This window comes from Trachymyrmex cornetzi, unplaced genomic scaffold (genome assembly GCF_001594075.2).
Source record: "Trachymyrmex cornetzi isolate Tcor2-1 unplaced genomic scaffold, Tcor1.1 scaffold121, whole genome shotgun sequence".
In the NCBI taxonomy this organism is placed as follows: Eukaryota; Metazoa; Arthropoda; class Insecta; order Hymenoptera; family Formicidae; genus Trachymyrmex; species Trachymyrmex cornetzi.
The window spans coordinates 758,147-785,143 of record NW_017295773.1 but is presented as its reverse complement, the minus strand read 5'-3'; the positions used below and the strand labels follow the sequence as shown (position 1 = coordinate 785,143).

General features: G+C 36.5%; 1 protein-coding gene across 1 annotated transcript in view; it reads left to right on the top strand.

Annotated features, from left to right (window-relative positions):
- Positions 1 to 21,836: 21,836 nt before the first annotated feature.
- Positions 21,837 to 26,997, top strand: part of LOC108767900 (cell adhesion molecule 2) — a 31,069-nt gene continuing 25,908 nt past the window's right edge. Inside the window, exon 1 of the mRNA XM_018518043.1 lies at positions 21,837 to 22,686. Within this exon, the coding sequence (XP_018373545.1) occupies positions 22,617 to 22,686 (70 nt within the window). The 5' untranslated portion in view covers positions 21,837 to 22,616. The remainder of the gene's footprint in view (positions 22,687 to 26,997) is intronic.

Genomic DNA, 26,997 nt, shown 5'->3' with positions numbered 1-26,997 from the left:
AATATTTCAGTAAAATATCGAATGCATGTTCAGGCTCATTCACGCGTTAAACTTACATTTATTCAAGTTACTTTTATTTTCTCTTTTATTATAATTATTATATGTACTGTACAAGCACTATAAATTTAAATATTTTAACGAGGAAATTACTAAGGATTAATCTCGTTTATGCCCGAGCTATGTTAAATAAAATTTTTCCGATACGATATCTGAATTATGTGCAGCTTGTGTTTATAAAAACCGACGACCATTATCCTCCTCTTCGATCGTTGCTAAATAAAAAAAAAAAAAGAAGAAACAAGTAAAAGAAAATGAAAACGCACAATTTTTCCTCACGCGAGTAAGTGTAGCCGTAGTTAATAATAATAAATTCCTAAGACGCGTGACGTTAATTTCCACTGTCGATAATCGAGCTTTATTATTTCCTCGTCGAAACGGAAACGAAGCCACCGTCACTGGTATACTGACTCGACTCGATTCGAGTCGGGTATCGAGAAAAGTAGCGAAGGACCTTCGAGGAGAAATTAAAGCTACGTGCAATCTGAAAGGGCGGAAAAAGGAGCAGGTTACGAGAAAACAAGAAGACCTCCTTGGCACATCGAATGAAAGAGACGACGCGACGCGCGCGCGAGGAGACGAGAGTAGCTTTTATCGAAAATTACGGTTTATAAAAATTGCAGCTGGACCCGTCGCGTCGTGTTGCCCGTCTCTTCGCCCGCGCGCCGCGCCGTATAATTAGCTCTCCCGAGTTCGCAGCTGTGCGAACGTAAGGTATCGTTCACGTAAGGATTATTATAGTTGCACAGCGCGCGCGGCGGCAATGTATAGTGCGGGATTCTTAGTCCGACTATAAACGTACGCTTTGCATCTGCTCGACGAGCGGTAATACCATTGCGTCGCAGTGTAGAGGCTTTGGACGCGTTGCACTAACGTTTGAATACAAAGCCCAAGCCTGAAGATACTCAAACTTTGATACCGCAACTGCACGTACAACGACGTAAAAAAGCATCATGTAACTTAAACAAATTTCTAACAATTTTGTTATCGAACTTATCTTCCTTTATAAGGAACAAGTTTTGGATGAACGAGATCAGCGAGATGCTACAGATATCGCGTTTGCGGTAATAAAAGATGTTCTATATCCAAATCAGAATCATTTCGTAATAATTAATAATGATTCTTGAAATATATATGATTGTCCTAATTGTACGATAAATGTCCCAATAACCGAATGTGAACCCACTAATTAAAGAGGCAATAATATATTTGTATTTATATATTTGTCATTTTGTCAATAATACAGTAAGAAAATAGTAAACTAAAAAAAAAAATAAATAAAATATTGTATAATAAATAAGTAATAAATAATAAAAAGATATAATTTTAGATAGAAATATCTTTAACTTACTATTCATCTTTTCCTAATTTTTATATTTGAAGACCGGACATACGATTTGTATTACCTAAATTACTATTGTATTATATAAACAACTACTTTGTATTTACATGTAATAAGTTTTCTATAATTGTAAATTGCAAATTAAATTTAAAAACATTATTTTATTAAAAATTCAATTACTGATATAACTAATGTAATTGTAATGTATCAATAAAACTTCACTGAAGTATTCTTTTTTAGATTTATATATACCATAGCATTTTCTGGTTATCAACGAAAGTTTGATATTAATTCCATTGGAACGCTATTAATAATCAATAATAATATAGAGTTAATGGTATGCTTTCTTATTAATGTAGTCATTGACTTTATAATACGACCACGCTACAACCTTATAATAACATTAAGCTTTATATGAACCATACTCAACAGATTGTAACGGATTGATATTTCGGTGTAAGTACTGTTTTGTCTAAGTCTTATTACGTGAAATGATATTCACTTTTGCACGCGTTATATTCAACGAACGAAAAAAAGGTAAACAGAGAAAATGAGAGCGAGATAGCGAGAGAGAGAGAGAGAGAGAGAGAGAGAGAGAGAGAGAGAGAATAGCCACTTGTACGGACCACTCGTATTTATGAACGAGAACGTAGTTTACTGTCTTGACTTCGAATTAACTCAATCCCGTTAACACGGCACTCGACTGCCTAGTGTCGTTTCGTCGTTCCGGAAACAGCGCGAACACCGTAGTCGTGTACACAGGAAGAGATATCGTAACTGCTTTTAGTCCATGTCTCGTAATAAAAGCCGACATTACAATTAAAGCGATATGTCGAAAAGATAACATATAAGGAAATCAAATGTCACACTGAAATACGGAGCATTCATAATTCTTTCAAAAAAGCTTCGAGAAAAGTTTATTAGAAAAAGGCAAAAATACACTACTGCTCGAAAGCATGTCTAAATTAAAAAAAAAATTTAATCAATTTTATTTATTAACATTGTAAATGTATAAAAGTTTATATTGTTTCAATTATAAATTTTATTCCAATATAGTATACGTTCAAAAATAAAAATTGATATTTTCAATAAAATAATTATATCTGTAAAGAATCGTATTTTTATATTGTATAAAAACTATAGAGTACACCAAACTTTTGAACAGTAGTATATGTGTACGCGCGCGCACGTGTGTGTGTGTGTGTGGGCGTATGTAATAACCGATATATTTATTTTCTTTCAGATAATGTTGTGAATGGACATAAAAGGTATATATAAGCTGCGGTTCAATCAATATCGCGTTTTCTAGATAGTATCACATTTCAACTCGGTTAACCATCTCGAGGGATAGAATTCTGTTTAAAACTGTATAGATTTTATTTTTCGTTGTAATAAAGTCTTGCGGATCGGAAATAAAATATTTTAATATATTGATAATAATAGTAAAAAAATATATTTAATGTAGAAATTAGTAAATTATATTAATTCACTTCAAATGCTATGAAATACTTTTTCAGCTTCATAGAGCATCAATGGCGAAATTTCATTGCGAATTTCGGCATGCAGTACAAAGTTATTCGGAGAAAAAGCAATGGATATTTTATTTCGAGGGCAGATTCTCGGATCGGCTAACAAAAATATCTGGTGGAATTATGGTGATCTGCCGCACAGTGGCGGTATCGTGGATTTTAAAGCTGTTAATATAGAACTAAAATGCGACAGAGGGAATATCACGTTTGTGCATTACTAAAAGGGTATTCAGACAGGGTATGAATTAAAAATCGAGTACCGGCATCCTGCCGCGGATGCTGCCGCGAACAAATCGATTTCTGTTGGCCGGTTATGACGTATATATTTAATAAACTAGCACCACGACCTGATTTCATGTACAAACGATTTTATCGTGCTCTGATATCAAAAAGAGGGCGGATGCTACTGTTTCCCCGCAAAGGGACTCTCCAATTACTGCCATATTTCATTGATCCTCTTATGGATGAGTACCATAGGAAATATTCAAATTGTTCGTGAGTGGCACGCTTCTGAGTGGTTGTTTCTTGACCGAGTAAAATAAATTGAACAAGACGAAGATGCAAATAAAGATTTTACAAGTCAAAAGCTGGAACTTGGTTAAGATATGAAATGTTACAATTTCGTATCGGCATATCAGAGAATCAAATCATATTAACCTCATTATTTGAAAAAAAATTTCAAATACTTTTCGTAGAAAAAGAGAGAAAAAACCACGCGGCAAATAATAATCACATACACAATTTCAACAAATATTATCGATTTTTAAATATTACTCTTTCAGTTATAGATATACTAGGAAAAGTTAACTAAACCTTAGTACATATTTCTTTAAATAGTAAATCCTAACAACATGTATTTACTTACAGTAAATAAATAACAATTACAAATAAATCTATCAAACGGCTCAATAGAATTAATAATTCAAATATTAAAAATAAGATCTATTAAGAGCCAAACGCTGGGTGTTTTTTGTGAAAACAGTATACATATATAACGTAAAATACAAAAATTAAAAATTAACCATAAGTTTCGACCTTTAATGTGGTCATTCTCAGTGGAAACTTAATATCGGAGAATAACATAGGACAATAAGTAAATAAATATTTATTCAATAAAAAATGATAAATAAATTACATAGGAAAAGTCTGTAAACGAGTCTAAATTGTTTACTAAATTATTAAAAAATAAGTTAAATGAAATTTAAAAAATGATTAATTAATTCAAATTAATGGTTTCTATACTAAATATGAATAAGACATATTTACATTCACATATTTACATTTAGTAAATACTCTTACAAGAAAGACCTCCAACTCAGAAATTTAAAAAATTATGAAATTTTGTCAATACATAAAGGATACTTTAACATGTAAGTAATTTTTTTGTTGCGAAAAAATTTATTTTTAAAAATAAGATTTATCTATTAGAAAACTTATTAATTGTTTAATTACATGAATAATTCAAAATTATCAAAGTTCTAAAGGCCAAAGAATGAACGTATGTAACGTGTAACAAAAGGTGGCAATAATGGTTTCTCACTTGAAGTAAACTCGTTCTAATTTTTCTACCAACGTATTTTATGTATCGGATAAGCAGCTAACTTCAACTAACTGTAAATATATAGTTAAGTGAAACACGTTTATTATTATTATACAGTATTATAACGAAACCACAAAAATATCGATATTGAGAATATTATTCCTACTTTTTTGTTTATGTACATATTTTTTTATAATTTTTATAAACAATGAATAAGTTTCTTTGATAATTTTCTGAATTTCCCAGTTAGGGGTCTTTCCTTTTGTTAGAACTATTCAAATAAATATTTACTAAAATTAAATATTACGTTCAGTGTATCATAAAGAAAAATTCGAGACTTTCAACATTATGTTATAATGTGCTCGATATTTAATTAATATAAAAAATATATCTTTTGCATTTTCATAAATTTTGCATTTTATTAAGGATAAATTATTCAGTACGCTGTTCCGATTTAGCATTAGTAATTTATGATAATTTAATATAACTTACATTAATGATAATGTGTGTCCCACAATTACTATAAAATACTTTAATACCGTATCCTGGAGATAAATTAGCAGGGTTGGGTAATAACCAATTAAAACGTTAAAAGTTAAAAAAAAGTTAAAAAGTTAATAACTTTTAACTTAACTTAGTTAATTTTAGATATATTAATTTTTAACTTAATTTAGTTATTTTTAAACTTTAATTTATTAACTTTTTAAAAAAAATTTTTTTATCTTTCTTAATGATAATTTTTTTTTCTTAAACATTAGAGAATTAATTTAGAAAAAGTTCAATGATTTTATGATAAGAGAGTCTATAATAAGAGTCACTCCTTACCTAACCCTATATAAATTAGAGTTGGAAACCCAGAAACAAAAATGTCATAATAGTTTTTAAATTATTAATGATCAAAATTGGCTATCATCATAGATGCATTAATAGATAATTGCGTTCTTACATAAAAATATTACTTTGTTGTCATTTGTTAAATAAAAAGATATTTTTGTTTAATAATGATTAAAAAAAGTTATTTTATTTTATGTCAAATAATAAAAAACATTAGTAATAAATATAGAACGTATTGAAAATAAAATGTAGATAAGCTGTAAAAGATTAAAATAAAATTAATCGTCAAAACGATACGATTGAGAGATTATTAAAACGTTTTTATTAATTAAAATAGGTTAGTTGTAAAATTCTACTTAATCGTGTAATTTTTCTTATCCTTTTATTTATTTTTATACCATATGTACATTAAAAAATCTCTGAATATTGCTTTCTCTCTTACACCAGTATATTTATGTAATATTTAATCCTGGAAAGATATAGAGAGGTCAAATGCAGAGAGACTTCAAATTCTACTAAAGAAATATATGGAAGGAAGGAAGGAAGGAAAGAAAAATAAGGTTACATACTTAAATATTAACATTTTTTTCCTAGGATGTTTTATATAAATGTTAATTTATTTGTATTTTGTATAAATACAATACATATATTGTATAGAACTATACATATATTGTATACATATATTGTATAGAACTATTAGAACGTTTTAGAACTTGAGTAAAATTTGTATACATAGTTATATAGTTGAGGATTAAGCAGAAATTAATATGTCATCCGAATTGTCATCAATAACAGATGAAAAATCGGTATGTTAAAAGTCAGAATATACCAATTCGACACAATTCCATTTACTAACTTGATCACTTTGTAATTTGAAAACTATTGTGATGCTTTTAATATTTTATTATCGCGTTTTCCGATTAAAATCAATCTCTAGAATACGCTATTAAACCATTTTACAATAATTATGAGACATCCTAAAAGAAAAAGGATATATATTTTCATATATATGTGTATTTTTTCATATATTTGATACATAATAATAAATTGAATATCCGTTGATAGAATAACATAATTTGACATTGCAATGTTCTTTTCATATTTTGAACCACCAAATTGTAGTCTTGGAACATTTTCTTAGCTCGCGGGCTTAATACTATGGCTAACTTAGTGGATGAAACCGCGCGCTGGTCGGACGGACGCATTAGCTCCGTTACTTCGAAAATTCCAACTTCCGTGCGCATGAGAGAGGACGATGCGAAGGATTACAATGGAACGCATCTTCTTAGCTCTCGAAAGTCCTTCCGGCGCTTCTCCGTCGAGATGTTGTAGAGTGAAACCGTATATTTTATCAAGATTTTAACGATCGAAACAGTTTTCACGCTAATTCAGTCATCAATTTTCTAAACTGAGTGGCAAAGAATGATGTATCAGAAAAACACATAATAAAAACACTAAATATTAAATCATAAAGCATTCTGTTATAGCAGATTACAAAAGAATTTCATCTCGGAAAAGGACTGTTCCAACAAAGCACACGGGGATTCGGAAAATTCTGTTAAAAGGAACAATATGAAAACCAAATCAGTTGTCCTCGTGATTCTGTTAATAGCCGCACTGTTCAAATTAAAGCATGTATAATTATCAGAGATTATATTTGCTACATTAATTTTACTTTGCCATTATTCATAATATGTAACGTAAATACTTAATGAATATTATACATTTCTAAATACGTTTCACATCCGCATAGAGCGGACCGAAACCACCACATTACTCAATTATTTCCTACACAGACTAATTCTATAGTACTTGGATTACAACTCTTCTTTAAATCAAGGTAGAAAAAAAGTGGTAAAGTGGAAAAATTTTTCACCGTTTAATTATCTATTATTCTATGATAAAATATTTTCAAACAATAAATCAATGGGCTTGAAAAAAACAATTCTTTCATCCATTTACGAAATAGAATTATATATATTTTTCATTATAAATCGAGTCTTTTCGTGCGTATAAAAGTATCAGGGTAGAGTAATCGGAAAAAAGTCAATACTTCGTCAAATATTTTTTGAAGACTAATGTGTACTTTGCAGGAATTTATTTTGAAAAGTAACTTAAAAGAACAAATTACAACTGGTCTAATGTAAATAGTGATCAACTTGATAATGTTATTAAAACATTTTTTTCAAAAACTTGTTAAAAAAATAACTAAAATATCACAGTGATACATTCGAGTAGATACTCGATGTAACAAAGTAATTTTATAATATAAAAATGTAATATCTGGTAACGTATTGACGATTACCTTATTCTATTTTTATACGCATAGGTAATAAAGAGGAGAATCGATTTGCTTGTTAAAAGGCTAGATAAAAAAGTATGTCATTTATTTTTAAAAAGTATTGGTATTTTTTTTAAAGTGGATCTTACAAGTGTAAAGCGGTAATAATCACAGAATAGTAAATCACATTGAAAATTTTTTATCACTTGTCACTCACGGTTACTAGAAATACCCTGAATATTAAAATTAAATTGTTTCCATTAATTGTAAGAATAAATTGGAAAAAAAAAAAGATCTCTTTCGCTACTTAAGAATCTGATGATGTAATTTCTTTTTAAACGGTATTCTCGATTACCAATGCGACACGGATATTTTTTATCGGATATTTACAGTCGTGATGAAACAGTTCCCGTTAAATTCACCAAAACTTCTATTGTTAGAAGGAGAGGTAAAAAAGCGCTGAAAGAAATTGACGCGCCACAATAACAGTTTCGAATGTGACCCATTACGAGCCCATAATTGTCTCCCGGGGCTATAATAGAATGAGTGTAATGGTAGCTATAACAGTTGGCATATACCGCCAATTCTATCCAATGAAGAATGAAGCGTGAGAGATCGAGAGAGAGGATATCGTTCGCGCGCGGCCCGGCACGTGCTCCGATCCATTCCGTTAGCAAGCCAGCCAGCCAGCCAGCCAGCCAGCCAGCCCTTCATATTTGCACAGGAATAACCTTGCAGGAAAGAATAACTCTCACCGACTATCAGTACGAATCGCGCGATGAATGAACCATTTCGCTAAGCACTCGTGCGCGCCGATTTCCGTCGCGATAGAAGATTCGAGGTAAAACGAGACTGGAGCGTCACATTTTTCGGCAAAATTCTTTTTCCTCGATAAAGAGATACGTTGGGCCATCAAAAGACTATTATGAGAATATTTGACGACCAGAAAAGTAAATTATTTTATTACACAGTCGGAAAATTTGTGTTAAATTTTACACATTTGCGTGTCTCAAAAATTTTTGTGTTCATTTAACACAAGATGAATAGGATTGGAAAGTAACGAAAATATAGTTAACACAAAAAATTGAGTAAGCAATTTGTAAGAGTACGTTTTTTTCAGTAAAATTATAAATATTCATATGTTAAAATAACATGTTATAATAAAATTAACATTTATAACATGTATTAAATTAACATTTTATCTTATAATTTACGTTTTTAAATACATTATTTTTTTGTTTGTTATTCATAAATTGTTATTTTAACACTAAGAGAAAGAGAGAGAGATATTTGATAAAAATTCAACACAAAAATTTCAATAAGGACTAATTTTAACATAAATATAAAATGTTTTTTCTGCATATGTATCAAGTTATACTATAATATATATATATATATCGTGTTATGTTATTATATATATTACATATCAAAATTATATCAGCTACTCAACTGTAAACAGAAATTCATAGATAAACTCTACAATGAAAATTACTGCACCGAGATCATTTTACCGCAATTTATATTATTATTTAATGAAAAACACGACTCAAGCGGAATTATATAAATCAACGAGTGAAATTAGGCAGAAGGATTAAATCCGCGGTAGCAGAAAGCAACACTGAGACAAGAATGTTTCGGACAAGGTGTTGTTTGCGATTCCTTTTCAGGCACGTTTACGACGAAAAGAGGGAATTTCTAACGTCCGTCCATTTACTCGCGTGTGATCCAACGAAGTATCCGGTAGAAAACACCCCAACCCGATGCTGGCTGGTTGCTTGGTCGGAGAGACGACGAAAGAGATACGAAGTAAAACGTAAAATCACGCCGATCTCATTCGCCTCTTTCCTTTACACCGAGCTGTAACGCGGCGTTGCCATTTTCCGAGGAATCGGTCCAAACGCCGAGTTCGTCCACGATCGTATCTTCGTCAGATTTGATTTTTCAACATATTATCGAATGGGGAGAAAGAGAGGGAAGGGATTAGCTATCCCCGCACCGACCGATGTAAGAAAATAACGAGACTATCTTGCGCATGAGATAACGGCACTCGACTCAGAATTTACGTACACTTGTACATCCCCTCGTAATCCTGCCTGTCTTTACTTCTCGCTCCGAGTCGCTCGGTGTTCGTAGAGATATCTACTGAATTAAGATACCGAGACGATGCTGCCGCGCGGTACGATATATATAATTAAATCTTCTTGCATCCCGCGAGACGAACGTGACACGACGTGTTTCTTCCTCTCAGTGAAACGGATAGCAATTTTTTATAATCAGCAGTAAATATATTGCGAGACGTGCATTCCCTTGATGCTATCTTTCCTCTCGAAATGGCGATTTTCACTCGCCGAGCGAGCGACAAATTATCGCGCCGTCCAATTCATTGATCGTCGAAGCGACTGGTATTTCGATCAAACAAATTCTCTGCAGTGTTTTAAGACGCTCATATAAGCAGTATTATTAAATTACTAGTCAATTTAATTTTTGATATTACATACATTTTCCGGCTTTTCAATTTATAATAGGAATGTTTATCGTTATTCGCTAATATCGAATATTCTTTTTTGAAGGCCTATCTAATCAAAACTTACATAGTACAGTGCATAAAAAATCGACCAATCAAATGTTTCGTATAAAAGTCATATTGTTGAGACTGTATAATATTTGATTAATCAGAACGATTAAAGTAAATATTTATTCTGATTGATACAATTTCATGCAATCTCAATTTTCAGATTCTATTTATCTCCATTTTTTTGAATGCACAAATTATACACATCAAACTTTTCTAAGAAATAGGCGTGATTGACGAATTGTTTTATATATAATCGGGCTGCAAACAATACCTTCCCTACATAAAATATTTAAGATGATTTTTTATTTGTAAGCTTTGACATAAAAATTGGGATTGTACTATAATTTTATTCAATTTTTGAAACTTATTCATTATTCAATATACGTGCCTATTCATTCAGGGTGTGTGAATATAAATGGTTTTTCAATATCTAAATATATTCATATTCGATTTTTGGTAAAATTTTCCCTTTACACAGCCAGTTCCAAATGACCTCCAACTGAACTTGATCTTGACCTTGACCCTCAAAGAGATCAAAGTCATTGACCTTTCCCTCCTAAAATACCCTCAAAGAGATCCAAAGTCAATGACCTTTCTCTTCTAAAATATCTTGTGAAAAACTATTCAGTAATGTAAGAGATGTTGAAAAGTAACCTTGAATTTCTCCACATTTTTTGAAAGACTATAGAACAGTAAAAAACAAATTGCAGATACAGACGGAAGGAATAAAAATATGGTTCAAAGGTTAATATTCATTTTTTATTATTTTAGTTTTTAGTTCCTTAAAATTAATTAATGCCTTTTAATTAGCATAAATTAAATGGATTTTACAAACTCAACGTCAGAGTAATTACACTAACATTACAGATTTTGGAGTTAGCTCCGAAGGTCCTTTTGACTAGATATGGCCTTTTTTGCTCGTGTTAAAAAATGTATTATCGGAGAAATCGAGACTATCAAGTAAACATTAATATAAAAACGACTGTCCTTCTAATGGTACGATTTATTAACGGATATTAGCGTTGAAGATTGTCCTTTAATATTCAGGAATCTTAGTAAGAAGCAAGTTGCATCGACCAGCTTGATTAACCTGATTCTGTTATGCTCGGACTACTCTCATTATATTATCTTGGATTACAGTATTATCAATAGACGTATAGAGCTGGGTTTAGGAGTGCTGGCCAGTAAGGTAACTTGTACGTACTTAATTAAACAGTTACCTTACAATCCTGACATGACATCGTTAGATCGATGTTGAGAATATTTTGTTTCCGCTTTAATATTATATAGAACAATGTTGAATCAAAGCTCGTTTTATATGTATATCGCAAAATAGACGTTTGGAAATCGCGCATAAATCGATTAACAGTCAGGCAACCAGTGCAAAAAGAATTATACTGTAATCGCCCAACTTTTTTACTACCGTCTCGGCCGCCGCTCTCGTTTTTCTCACATTACGTAAGATAGAGCCGGAGCGGACTGCGAAGCGGCTGCTCAAAATACAGTAAATTTGTAAGTCGTCCGAGGCAAGCGCTGGCAACTTATTTCAGTCGTTTCATTAGCGTTTAGAAGGCAAGACAACTTTAAGAAACGACGACGTCGCCGCGGCAGCTTTTTAATCGTGTCTTTCGGTGAAAAGCACGGTAAAGAGCAAACGGTAACGCCGTGAAACCGGTGAAACAACCTACGTTAGACCGTTAAATGTCTGTATTTAATTTTCAAGATACAATGAAAAGAAAAAGTTTTTTTAGAATTTTCTGTATTCTTACGATGACCGTAAAATCTGTTTAAAACAAAGAAGAAACTTTTAAAGGGTATATTGATCTAAAGACTCTTGAAATTTAAAATCAAGCGAAAAATGTAAAGAGCAAATGAGAGCGCAAATAGTATAAGCATAAAATTAAGTTAACAAATCTGTTCTTATTTTTTAAAAATCTATTCTTATTTAAAAATATGTAATAATTTAGACGCTCCACTTCAAGCCGTCTTCAGAGTAATTATAATACAATACCTTATCTTTACATAGAAAGGACGGTTTTAAAGTATCTAAAAATTTAATTAAATGCAGATCTAAAAATAATTTTATCATTTAGAATTTATTTTTACTTATACTTAATTACTGAGAAATTAAAAATGTACATAATATATATATACAATATAACACACAAAGAGCGGTTTTGCTGTAGTTTAGTTGATAGATACAGACCAAAAAATAATTTTATTGGACCATGAAAATAATTATGTAGAATCGCTCAAATTGATGACGCTAAAATATCAAAACTTTTTGCAACATTGCCCATTGTGCTTGAGTTTCTTATGTATTTTGATGGTCCATTAAAATTATTTTCAAATTTGTATCTAGTTAAATTTTTAGATACTTTTCATATACACATTCTGCAATTCGATCTCCAAATAAGTACTCTCTAAAAGTGAATCAGTAAAGTGCTACTACACTTACAACTGATGTAATCATCAGCGAATATTTACTGTTTTTCAGTAATACTTAATACACTGATTCACTTTTAGAGGTTATGATTTTCTGCATATTTAATTTGCAGAAATCACATAATACATTAAATAATACACTGATTCAGTTTTATAAATTGTTAAAGCGGATAAGAGGTCGAAGATCAATATACTAGAACATGGTCTGCAAACTATCAATTTCACACAGTGGCACAGTTTTTAGCAAAGTTATCCCCGCTCCGGATAGAGAGAACGGAATACAATAGATCGCGTTACAGCGACAATCAATTCAAGTTTGAAATCGCAGCGGAACGCTTCGGAAATGTAATCGTGAATGTTACATAGGGCTTCGTCCACTCGTTCTCGCGCACAAATATCATGATCGAAACGATACGAAAAGGCATCGGCGGGATGCGAACACGGACGTAGAGGAATGCTTTTTCGCTAACGGTAATAGCGACGCGTCCGTCTTCGGGGGCATTTTGTTTCCGTGAGAACATGCGAGCGAGTTTCCGCCATTATCCGGTTTTTTATTCGGCCGGAATTAAGAACACAGATCATGCTAGACGACCATTATGTAACTTTCGCGTTATCGTCCCGTTTGCCATCCCGGTTTCTTTCAGAATTAAGAAAACCAAGACGCAAAGCAGAGGTTGTCACCGTGAGAGCGCGACCACGAGTTCTCTAGGACGGCAACTTTTAAGCTCGCATAATTTTTTTAAGCAGCCCACCTCGCGTAAGTGCAGTGCCGCGCCTACCATCGTGCAATTTTATTGACGTGTCAACGTTGGGTCAACCCTCGTAAGTTGCCGCGCCTTAAACTTGCGAGCAATACGTTTTTTCGTGTCGATAAGACACAATTTAGATAAATTCCTTCACTCTCATCGCAATACGGCCGTACAAAATTGTCACTTTGGTAATAAAGAAAGTTAGAGTAGATGCCAGCGTTAAACGTTTTAGTCGATAAATATGCGACAGAAATAACATCTACTTTGATTCAGCGCTCAAGTTTAATTGTCCAGCAGTTTATTCTCCGAACGATCATTTACTGGTCACGCGACGTGTACATTTATCGGAGATACGAAATGCTGCATGGAAATTAGTTTACGCGCCGAGTGATATAAGTGCAATAATTGTCCCTACAATAATTTAAATCCCACCCGAATGTAAATCGCGGAATAAATACATTATCGCCGGCGCGGTGCATTCGTTATTACGTTCATGAATTAAACGACGAATGAATTACAATGATCGTGGGCTTTCAGCGTTATCGTTTCGTTCTGACAGGTTGAGCCCTCAGCGGCGAAATCACGGCATCGAGAAATGTACATAGATGATAGAGCGAGAGCGAGAGAGAGAGAGAGAGAGGGAGGGAAATGAAGGGTCGGTCTGTACGCGGAAACGCTGCTGCGCCTGGATTCATGATTTCTTAAATAGCTCGCAGTAAGTGCCTGGCAATTCGCTTCATTTACATCGTCAACACGTAAACGATGCAAGCGAGCAGCGAGCAACGGAATTAATGCGTACCTTTTGCGACAGCGTTTCTGCCTCACCCTTTCTCTTCTTCTCTTCCGGGGGCGACGAGAGCACGACCTCCGATAAAATTATATCCGCAGGAGAGACATTTTCGCTAATTAGTTAATTGAGCCGAAACCGCCACGTTATCTTTTGATTTTTATTGAAAATTTATCCATAAATGACAACTGGTTTGATTACAGACGCTACTAACCTCTCCCTCCCCCTCCCCCTCCCACATCACACGAGCGTTATTACTTTAAAAACGATTTAATTCAATATTTGATATCGTGTATACAGAACTTTTCGCAATATTATTTCGTTTGTTTGTTTCATATCAATTAACAAATGCTGGCTAAAAAAGATGAAAGCGACGTGGCCAGAACGAGAGTATGCGGATGCGAATTGTGAATCAGGACAGATAAATTTCCGGATAAAATAGCTATTCACTTTATACTCTTTTTTTTTTCCCCCCATCATACGAGTTTCCACGCGAGAGTTTCACTTTTTTTCTTAATTAGTTTAACAGTACCTCTGTGTAGTCCGACTTAATGAAAATGTTTCAATTTGAAGATTGGCTGTAATTAAAAAATTCATTATACGTTTTTTTTTAATTCGTTGCTGAAAACGCTTTCTCGCTTTCGCATTCGATTCTAAATGTAGCGAAATTTCAAGAGGCGGAAAAAAATCGATGCTAAAACTTTCATTGGCTCGCGTGTTAATTTTGATACGAGCCAACCAGATGGATACGATGCACATAAAAATTGCCCCAGACGATAACCATCTAACTTTCATGCCGGCCGTCATACCCGTCCGCGTCCCGTTTTCCCACGTGCGGTGGACACCATCGACGTAAAAGCGACAAGAGAGGAACGAGAGGGAGGAGACGTCGACATACATATCTTTGATTACCCGTTACATTTTTTATGCCACGTGTCTGCGCACAAGCCGAGTAAGGAGGAAAAAAAAAACGTTTGCAATATTAAATATTTAATATATTTCTTTCCGGCAGTGGTGGATTATGTATCGTGATTTAAAAAATGTTTCAAACGGAATTTTATATGTTGGGCGAATAGTGGTAGAAATTAAATTTCTATTAAAGTAAGAGGATAATGCGAGTTGAGGCTCTTTCTCTCACTTTATATACAATAAAAATCTTGTCTACTCTTTTATTGATTTTCTTTTAGGTGCGACACAGAATGCCGGTGTCTCAGGATATCGTGATCCACGCTGGTATCCCAGGATTCGCGTCTGAATAACGTATTTGCAAGGACGAGCTCGGAAGCAAATCGCGTATAGGGCGATTTCTATACGGAGTGGAGCGGAGCGGAGGAGAGAAACGACTAAATTCGGCTAGTCGGCTAAAAATTCAAATCGTCTGAATGCTAAGCATCCGAGAGCTTATCTGCTCGCCAGACTGCGGAATTAAGATCGATATGCGGGATCGTTCCGTCTGGCAGCGGGGGCCCCGCAGCGTTTCTTGTAGAGCCCCACGGTAATGTCGGTCGAAGAGTTACAACGCCGCCTGGCACCGTCGAAAGCAGCAGCGCCAGCATCTCGGAACGTGAAGGAAATTCCTCAACCCTGCTGCCTGCCTGCATTTTTTACATCTCATATTTATGTAATATTTATCAGCGCAAAATTTTCTATCCGCAACCTGAGCGACATTGTATCGACCCAACGAAATAAACGCCAAAATTTCTTCGCTATATTCTAGCTATAGAATATAAATTACACAACAATAAATTATTAACAGATTGTTAATCAATAGATTGTTGATATATGCTGGATACTTTTTATTTTTTTTTGTTTTTTAATATTTATTGTATCTAATCTATTATACATATATTAAAATGTATGTACGTCGGATTTTTATCGAGGCTAGAAACAGATGAAACATTTGAATTTCAGTTATTATAGATCGTCCATTTTAAGTATAACACTGAACAACAAATTTTAATCAACCTCGTTTTTCAATAAGTAATAGTCGTAAAGATTTTTATATTGGAAAAGAATATGCTTTTAAAAAAAATTGCATTACTTGTCAATTTTTAGAAACTACACTGAGATTAAATCCGATCAAAATCAATCGGAAATATCTGTTTATTACTTTTTGAACGGATAAAGCCCGGAAATTTTTCTCAGTGTACGTTTTAAATTTCTTACATAATAAATGTAATATAGCTATCAAAAATTTAAGTACTTTTTAATAATATATAAAAATAAATGTAATGGTATATAATATATCTTGTATTGTTTACGTAATTCTAAATAATATAAAATAATAATATTTGTTAGGAATATTTAATATAAAAAAATTACACTGATTTACAAGAATTCTGTTCCTCAATCTCTGTGCTCAAATCTGAATAGGTAATTTTTATGTATTTTACTCCGTAAAGTAAAAAAAAATTATAAACTGTTTAAATTTTTAGTTTTTTTTAAAATAAAGTTTATGATTTTTATCGAAAGCTGTAGAAGATGAAACTTTTTTTAATGTTATATTATTTGTCAGCAAATAAAAATTCAGCAGAGATGAGAAACAGACGTCTTATCTAAAAATCAACGCAATTAATAGAGTTCTCTAAATTTCAGCCTTGTTTATTTTTTTCCTATCGATTCTTTTATGTCGATTTGTATTATTTTGAACACATTAATTATAATTAATTAATATATAACTATATAATAACTATATAATAACCTTAATTATATAGTTTCATTGGTTCACTAATACTCAGATAATACATACAGTGCATGCTTACTACACAAACCGATCCGTTCCCTCTTTTGTGAAAGTATCCTAACCGTAATCCACTTCGAAGCTGTCAGAAATTTGAGAACGTTACAGAGTTATCCATCCATAAATGAAGATCCAAATGCGTGCGATCTATTGTAATTACCATCGCCTGCTTTGAACTTTCGGTTAATCCACTCCACGGCAATCATTTCATCAAATGGTTTTCGAATATCGATTCAATTGGCGCTCATTTTACAGGATATAAAACCAACACGTTTGTACTAGGCAATTTTCGATTGCTATATAATGAACCTCGTCTCTAATTCGGCGTTCATATACGTTACCTGCATTTCAATGCGCATAATTAAACGCGGAAATCGCCGAATGACGAATAAGTGCGACGGATGGCAAAGAGAGAAAAAAATAAAAAAAAAAATAAAAATAAAAAAACGTCGGAGCGTCAACAGGTCGTCATTCTCTCTTGTCTCTCTAGTTTTCAAATTCATTAAATCGCGTTTAATCAATTACGCACATTCGACATCTTCTTCCGCTACTTTCCCGGCCAATTTGATCTCGTTTGATAAAACGGCAGATGTTTATTCGACGGCGAATCGACTACGCGACGATCTGGTAAATACGCGATGCATTTAATCGGTGCGCGCGTGCGATCCTTCCAAAAAGTTTCTTCCCCCTCGATGTTGATCCTGTTGCCAGAGAGCTAGAGGATTAAGCACGATACACGGACGATTGCCTTACACGATCACCAAGTAACTTTCACGTTATCGTCTCATCCACTGGCCGTTTATCCTGTGCAGCTCAGCGCCGGTTGGCCAAAGAAGAACCGACCGGAGTGCGCCAAGGCGAGAAAGCTATCGAGTTACGGAAACTCCCGAGTGTGAAGGAAACTCTTTAATGTTTTCGCCGCGTTCTCTCGTCCTTTCCCGCTGTCGGGAATTTATTTAATCGACGCAATAGCGAAATGCACGTCTAACGAATTCCGCGAATGCGTCTTCATGTTTTACACAACGCTTTAAATAGAAATCCGCAGTCCGATCGTTAGATGAATATTGAAATCTCTTTCTACTCTTTCGATTTCTCTCCTTCTCCTTAGTGTTTAATCGAGCGAAGAGGATGGGAAGCTATTTGTTGGAGTCTTAATATCGTCCAAAGATACATAATCAAATATTGAAAGAATATATATATATATATATATTGTATATATCATACTTTTCACGGAGATATTTTTCTTCAAGGATATTATTTTTCTTCTATTTCCGAGTAAATGATAGAAATAATTGTTACAATTTTCATTTTGAGATGACCTCACTTTGTAGGTTTTCGCAAAGATGTATTACAGGATACATCTGCGTAATATTGAACACGTTAAATAAAGCCAACAAAATACTGATCGTCTGAAAACTTGGCGGCAGGACTTTTATCGGATTACGAGATTCAATCCGATATACAGGAAATCATCTCGAACGATCACCGGTGGATCTTAACCGCGCCACTGGTTTTATCTCTGCTTTTTTATATTGATAGAATTACGAAATAAGGAAAAAATAAGAATATATATTCATATATACATAAGACAAAAATTTGCGTTATAAAAATATCCTGTTTATATAAGAAGAGAGAGAGAGAGAGAGAGCAGCCAAGCGCGATAACTTCACAAATGCGAAAGAGATTCTATGATATCACGACGTGTATCTCGTGGCAACGAGAAACTATGCGAAACACTCTTCCATCTGCTTTATGTAACATGTAACTATGCGAAGAGCGCGACGAAGAGACGCGTCTGTGATTCGATCCTCGAATAACGTTTAACACTGGTGGTATACCGTTTGCCGTCAATATTATACTTTTGCACGGGAAATTTTTCAAGAGCTGGAAAACTGCTCGTCAAAATTAATTAGCAGATTCCGCATGTGTGCGACGTTGCCTGAAAAAAGCTATTAAAAAGTCCTTACATCTAGGCAGCGGCCATCTTCTTTTTCCAAACAGAGCTATTTATATAGCGGTCCCCATTACCGCTGGAGATTAAAGAGCGCGAAGGCGCAATGGACAGACTGAAAAATGTAGGAATCTCTCAAGTAGAAACGGGATTACTCACGTTTAAAATTCCCCGACGGACAAAATCGCCGCCACTTCGATCCTTCCAGAATTACAAGACCACCGGTTTTATTTGGACAAGTGTAAGAGAACTGTAAGAGGGCAGGCTAGATAGAAAGACCGCAAAAGTCTATCAAATAACCAAGCGGAAGGTGACCTATTTGGAATTCGTCGATGGTTAAAATGATCGCTCTGAATATACTTGTGCCTTAAAGAATAACCGCGGAAGTTATTGCCTAAAAGTCGAATAATACAAGATCGAAAGAGAAAGAAAAAGATGTAAGAATTATTTATTATTTTATTGTTTTGTTTACACACACACACACACACACACACGCTATTATTTTTATTATATCGTAGGCTTAAGCTTCAAAGAAACATTATGCTGATGCCTCACCTTTAAAAATGCATCTCTTCCCTTACTTTATTATAATAATAATTATTTAATATATTTGTTTAAAATTAGTTGACGTTCAAAAACTATCGTTTCAATATTTGCAACTTTAAGAAAAGATAATCGTCAGAGATAATAGTATAAAGTTATAACGGTTGAAAGTCGAATAAGGGCGGAATATAGGTGAAAGGATAAAATAATGTGTAAGTCAATCGAGAGAGTAAATTTGGGATTTTACGGCAACCGAGAATTCGAGCGAGCAGTGGAAATGACCGTTCGCTCTCGCTCGTCTCCGCGGTGTTAAATTACCGCCCTTATTTGGACAAGTACGAAAGATCCTCCGCGGATGCGAGACCGAAGGGATTTAACGCTAGGATCCCGTTACCGGGACAAAGGATTAAAGCTCGATGCACGGACGATCACCAACTAACTTTCGCCTTATCCTCCCATTTCCCGTTTCTCGCCGCAAGCTCGCCGGCACTCGCCGTGGTAACGCCGTGGCGGAGTGAGCGCAGGGGCGAGAAACCTGTCAAGTGCAATAACTCGAAATGCGAGAGAAATTCTTTCGCTATATACAGACCGCTCCTTCCCCGAGTGCGAGTGGCTGCACGAAACGCCCTTCCTCTTATTCTTTTTACGCCTTTTTTGACGTAACGCGTAGGAGAAGCCCATTACGCCGCACCACCAGTACCATTGCGAGCGAGTTGATACCGAGCTTATGCTTCAAATAAGGAATAATACTCATCCCGAGATTTCCCGAGTACCAGCGCTGTAGCTACATATCTCGAGTAGCTACACGTCGCAAAGGCTGTGGCATACATTAATTACGTTCGTTAACATAATGCTGTTTCTTTTACTCGCGATTTAGCTCTGAAATTACCTTATATTGCACGTTGTCACTGAAATAGTACCGTCATATTGACATTGTACTCATAATTTCGAGATCCGTTGTACGTCACATATGTGATGAAAAATAGGAAGAAAAGTTTAAATAAAAGATGTAATACTGTGCACAGATATAGACTATCCTCGATTATTTGTTAAGCTTTCTAAAATAGCATACATTTAAAGTATGCTATTTTAATATTACATTTACGTTTTTTCGAATACAATACAGTATACATATACCATAGAGAAATATCCAAGTCAATTGTATACATATATAATATGACAAAAAACATCGTCAATGAGAGTCGGAATTATATCAGAGACCTGTTATTTTATTTTAATTCAATCAGAGGAGAAATGAAGTAGAGATTTGATTTATATAAATAAAATATATCTCTGGGATTCTCTCCCTGGCAAATGTCATTGGGCGGTCTTGCAGGACAATCGCGGGACGACGGACTCTCCTTACACTCTCCGGCCCAACAATGGACGTCGTTCGGGCCACTCGGAATTTCGGATTTATGGCGAGGAGCATATTCCATACGGCGGCGTCCAAGAAGCGTACCGTACGTACGCCCGCAATTCCCCCATAAATTCGAAAATCTCGAGAGTCGCGCCGGATACTCCCCGAGGGATCGCCGGTCGATCCTATTACCGGGCCACAGGATTAAGCCCGATGTACGGAAGATCGGTCCGAACGATCGCCAACTAACTTCCGCGTTATCCTCTCGTCCGCCGACCGTTTTTCCCGCAGCTGAGAGACCCGAGATCGTGGTGGTAGCGCGGCGCGCGGTGGTGCGGTGCAGCGCGGCACGGCGCGATGCGATGCGGTCGAAAGTGAGACGACGACGACGCGATACGCCGGACGCCACGAGTCCAAGAGGGACGGACGGCAGCTTCCGTCCGCGCTCCTCCGAGCGGAGCGTATTTCGCCAATTTCGTTAGCGCCCGCACGGACGCGCGAGCGCGCGCGCGCGCGCGCTCCCACCACCCTCTTTCGCGTATATTGCACCTATACACATATACACACACACACATATATATATATATACGCGTATACGCGACAAACGCATACTCTCGCCGAGTGTAGAAGCGAGAAATGCGCGCGTACATACGAGAAACGCACCGAGAGAGTGGTTCTCGCGCTAGAAAGAGAGAGATGGAAGATTTTGCAGCGATCATCGACTTGGAGAACAGCGCAGTCGCCCAGGAAGCAACTCGAACTCACTCACCCTGCCCTCTCTCCCTCCGTTCTTCTCCTCTTCCTGCTCTCCCAAACCCCCTCGACCTCTACCCGATCGTTCCATCCTTCTCACGCTCTTTCCACCCCGCGCTGCCAGGTGGTCTTCCGCCCTCCTCGAGCGCCGCCGCCACCATCGGCACAACCACCACCACCGCCAGAACCACTGCCATCACCTCTACCACCACCAGCACCACACTCAGCAGCGGTACCAGCAGCGGCAGCAGCAGCAGTAGCAGTAGCACTAGTAGCAGCAGCAACAGCACTGCCGTTCGCTACCACCTCCACGACTTTGTCGCATCTCTCTCTCTCTCTTTCTGTCTCTCTTTCTCTCCCTCTCTTCCTCTGTCTCTCTCCTCTCCCTTTCCCTCATACATCGGTGTGCGCACCCCCGTTCCCCTTGACTCGCCGCACCAACCCTCTCTCGCGCGCGCCTCGGCGCCTCGTCCTCCTCCGGTGCCGATGCCGCAGTACCGACTGCTTTCCGCGGAAGGTGGAAACCCGTGTAACGCAGCCGTATATAGATTTTCAATTAGTCAAGGGGCGGCCGTGGAGAAAATTATGTGTCGCGTGTCACCACGAGTCGCCGCAAGTACTTGAAACACTCGTCGCTGCCGTCACAATTCGCCGCTGTCAGCATCATACTCTTTGGATTTTACCGACGCAATTCTCGTTTGCGCGCGCGAGTGCGAAGCCGCGTGCATCTCTTGCGCGCGGGTATAACCGCGTTGCATCGCGCGCGTGTTCTCTCCTTCGTTCGCTCGACTGGCCAACGTGGAAAGATCGATTTCCCACCGGCGACTCTCCAACGAATTCGAAACGTTTGGAAAAAAAAAAAGTATAAAAAAGCGCGCGTACGAGTTCGCCGCGGCCGAGTGTTTACCAGGATCACATTGTGGTCTCGGTCCTTTCCTCTTCTCCCATCCGTCCTGTGTGAGGAGCGATGATAACTCGTCGCCAGTGACGACGGTCGCGGGAGTTGGGAGATAGGTCGATCTCCTTTACCTGCCGCCGTCGTGTTGCGCTGTGCCGAGCGCCGAGCGCCGAGCGCATCATCGTCGCGGAGCGTTCCCGACGATCCTGGAGAATCACTCGCGGGAGCGAGGATGTTGCGCGCGGCCTTCGCCGTCCTACTGCCCCGGCTCCTCGTATTGTCGTCGCTGCTGATCCATTCAGGTACGCGATCGGTCATATTTCTCACAGATCAAGTACAATATATTACACAGCGAGTCGCGGATTGAGAGAGATGGATTTGTCGCGTCAAGTATATTCCAAAGCGGCACTCCGTTCTTCTCAGATAACCGTGTACAAGTTTTACAATCAAATAAAGTCGGGTGCGACGTCCTGTTAAAGTCTCGGGGTGGATTCTTAGCGTCGAAATTTACGAAAGAGCGATGAGAAAGAAAGAGAGAAAGAGAACAGTAGTCAATCGTGCAAGTATCTAATAATTAATAAGAATGATAAGATATGCGGTGGACAATTTTAATCGCGAAAAAATTTTCAAATGTCCTTAACAAAAATGTAATGTCGAAAAGTGATTAATATTTATTTTGAGTATCAAGAGTTCAATGATTTTTTAATATTCAAAATAATTATATATATATATATATACAGAGAGGGAGAGAACGCTTTTGCTCGAATATTTAAAAACTTGGCTCAAGTATCTAATAATTATGTAGGGAACTCGAGCTATCTGCAAAAAAAATTGACATTCCGACATCAGCTTAAATGAACGTCCCTATACATAATTATTTTGATAATACGATAAAATTCTTTATAAATCTGTATCTAGTCTCTAGCTACATTTTCAGATATCTACTTCAGTTTTCGTACCTTTCAGTATCTATTAAATTGCCTAGTATCGAATTGTATTTCTATAAAGGATATAGAAATACACAAATTAGAGAATTACATCATACGGTTCAAATAACTTTCAATGAGATTACATAAGATTTCATTACAAGTATAATATCCCTAATCGTAGAGAGGAAATGTAGTTACTATTGCGAATCAACGTTGGCATGACAATAACCGAATCTACATGAATAAAGCCCTCGTAAGAGACATCGAAATCCATTTTTCGACACGCGTACGCGCATTTGACGTGCCAGGCATATTTTGATTGTTTGTCCAAGTTCGATAGCATGAATCGCTTCTGATTTGCGAATTAAAGTGCCTGCCGTTCGAAAAAAAATAATTTCAATGCGACGCGACGACGTATCGGCGGCATTCATTATACGACAAGTGAATTAGTAAATTAACGTTATTTGCCCGCTAATGCCCGATGTCAATTTCGCAATTATCTTCAAATTGTCCGATTAAATCGTCGACGGAGGAGCACCGAATGTACATGTATACATCGACAAATGCATACCTTGTGCACGGCTCGTCTAGCTTGCTCGCGCGCGGCAAAATGCAACGTGACATGGAAGAATAAAAACCAGAAGAATAAAAGCTAGGCGAATAAAAGCTAGTACACAAAGCGCGCCATGCATTTATGTATATCCATGCAAAGCGCCGGGAATAACAATATCTAGTCGCGCACGAAAATACCGGGAGACCTCTTCGATCCGCGATAAACAAAAATTCGCGAGTCGATATATAATTGAATTACATCCAAGTTATCGGCTGACACAGAGAGAGAGAGAGAGAGAGAGAGAGAGAGAGAGAACCTCGAAGAATCAAATGGAATTTAAAACGGTTGCGTCTCGGTTTACATAGCGACGAGTTGGCGAATTATTATTTTCGTTCAGCTCGAATAAATTGGAATAACAGTCAGCCAGAAAAATCGCCAAATCTATTCTCCCTCGCACGAATTCGGACCTTTTTTCCTTCGCATTATATCGTCCAATCGAAGCCGGACCGCGGTGTGTTTCGCTTTGAAATTAGTTCGTTGATTTAACTCCTCCTTCCCTCCCCCTCTGCGTCTGGTATCGAGCGCATTTTTAGTATCCACGACGAAACTTTGTTTTAAGTTCGTACTTAATTAAAACATTCGCCGTGCGATCGCGAGAGGCACGGCAGCCGTCTTTACCTATGAAATAGTGAGTTTGTGGAGTGTATAACTACTGTTTGCGAATCGGTCGAGATAATGGAACGGTTGGTGGCGGCTTCGAACAAACCATTGTCGTTCGGGAATTGCCCTTTCACCACGCTTCGCCGTACGCATCGATCGCCATAAACAAAATTCCGAGATTGTCACTAAAGAAATTACAAAATCTCCCCATGGCCATTTTCAGCCTTCCGTTCGTCGTTCGTCTTTTATCGAACTCACGACTGCTCTCTCAACGGTACGTTGAAATTAGTTCGCTACTTTAACCCCATTTTCTTTTGGCCCATGTATTTTTAGCGTGCGTCGCACGAAAATTTAGTACCATCTCATATTTAATTAAAACACTCGATACGATCGCGACTGCGTCTTCGCGTATGCGCAACGGTGAGTTTGCGGAAGGCAACTCTAATCGTTTGTAAATCGATGGACGAGGGCAGAGGTAATGGGACGATCGACAGCTTCAAACAGCGATTATCGTTCGGAAATTACCCCCTTCAGCTCGCAACTATACATCGGCCGTGCAGGCCGGAATGAACCCGCGATTTAGCGCGTCTTACCAGCCGGCCGGCTGCTAAATGTGCATTGTCACGTGACGTTCGTACAAAGGTAATTAAGATTTCCGAGAATGTCATTGTACAGAAAACATGTGTTTGTGTTAAAACCGGTTCTCAATCTTAATATTAAAATTATTATGTTGAATCTTTAATAATCCATGTATTAATTCAACATAATGTGATTGCGTTATTTGAATTTCTGCCACGCAAAAAAATATTTCGCTGTTCCAGCTAGAATTATCGCTGTTTTTTGTATCTGATAGAAAATTACGTGCCATACGCATAGAATTTATAACACAAATCTATAAATTCTATCTCAGTCAACTATGATTAGATGCGTATCCAATATCGCAGTACACACTTGCTAGAAATTTATCTATTTCAACTAATTCTTCGTACTTGGATAATTTTCGCTATGACAGCAAGATAATTTTTTTGAGTGATGTTAAATTGATATCAACATTTCTTGGTATTAAAATAACATAATTTATGCGCAAGTGAACGAATAGCGTAAAAATAATGTGTTTCGAAATGTAAGACAAATGAATAAAATACGCATGTTAATTTAATATATTATAAATATTAATTTGACTGAAAATACATGTTATTTCTAACCGACCACTTGTCGTGTATCTTGCTTTATTTGCAATATGCATATATGTGCCGAGGTTATATTATCTTGAAGCGCGCCGATCTGCGTATTCGAATCGCGCGTTTGCAAATTATTATTATCGTGTTTGCGAGAATTAACATATCGTGGCTGCGCACACTTTTCGATGATACGCGTGGTCGGTTATCGGATGACTAGGCTATTCGTACAAATGTTTTCGCTACATTATACATTCTAAAATTTACATATCGGGTATGTTCACATGAAAGAAAATATCTCCCACCTCATGATAACTATTTTAAAGAATGAAAGTCGAACGAGTCTAATTTGGCAGAACGACACTAATATCTCATCGTAAAAAACGGAATATCATAAATATATGTAGCTATATATATGCAAAATATGATATTTTCGAGTCAAAATAACAGGACATCTGTTATTTATTACAACTCTCTAAATCTGAATCAGTGGATAATCACTGATATCAGTGCCACTGGTAATCAGTGAATTAAATGTGAGATCCTTAACCTAGCTAATCTTTATTATGTGATCTAACCTTGTTTTAGTGCTTAAATTCAATGAATACGGTATTGGAAAATTGAAATTAACGTGAAGATATCAGTACACTTTAGTTATGTAAAACATTCTTTCTTTTTTAGTTGAACTTCACTGATTATCAGTGCCAAGTATGCCACTGGGTAATTAGTGACTATCCACTGATTCAGATTTAGAGAGAACGATCCAATCTTCTTAATTTCGTGCACTGCCGAGAGTGGAAATCAAATATTTATAAATTAATCGTCAAATTTTATATTTTATCCTCAAATCCACCACGAAGTATCCCCACTCGCGCGGAGAAAACGACCATTTACGAAATCCTCTCTGAAATCCATGTAGCGGCGAGCCTAAAATAACGACGATAGTCGAAAAAAAAATAGCCCGCATTTGCATCCCCTAGCCAACAAGCGTCACGAATTATTCAAAGTATTTCATACCAAAGCGAATCGTGGAAATTTTATTCGTACAGTAGCGGAAAGAGAGAGAGAGAGAGGGAGAAAAAAGCAAGCCATGCGTTTAACCCCCGCATGCGCCTCGTTAAACGCATAAACTCGCCTGGCATTAGCGCGAGCGGGCGACGTAGCGTAAAAACGTCAGGACGACCAATATCGCGGTACGACAATTAGAGAGTCGAAATTCTCGGAACGCTCGCGGAGGAGCGTCGGTGCAGGCATTTGGCCATCGACCGGTCAACGCGAGCGGACCCGATTTCA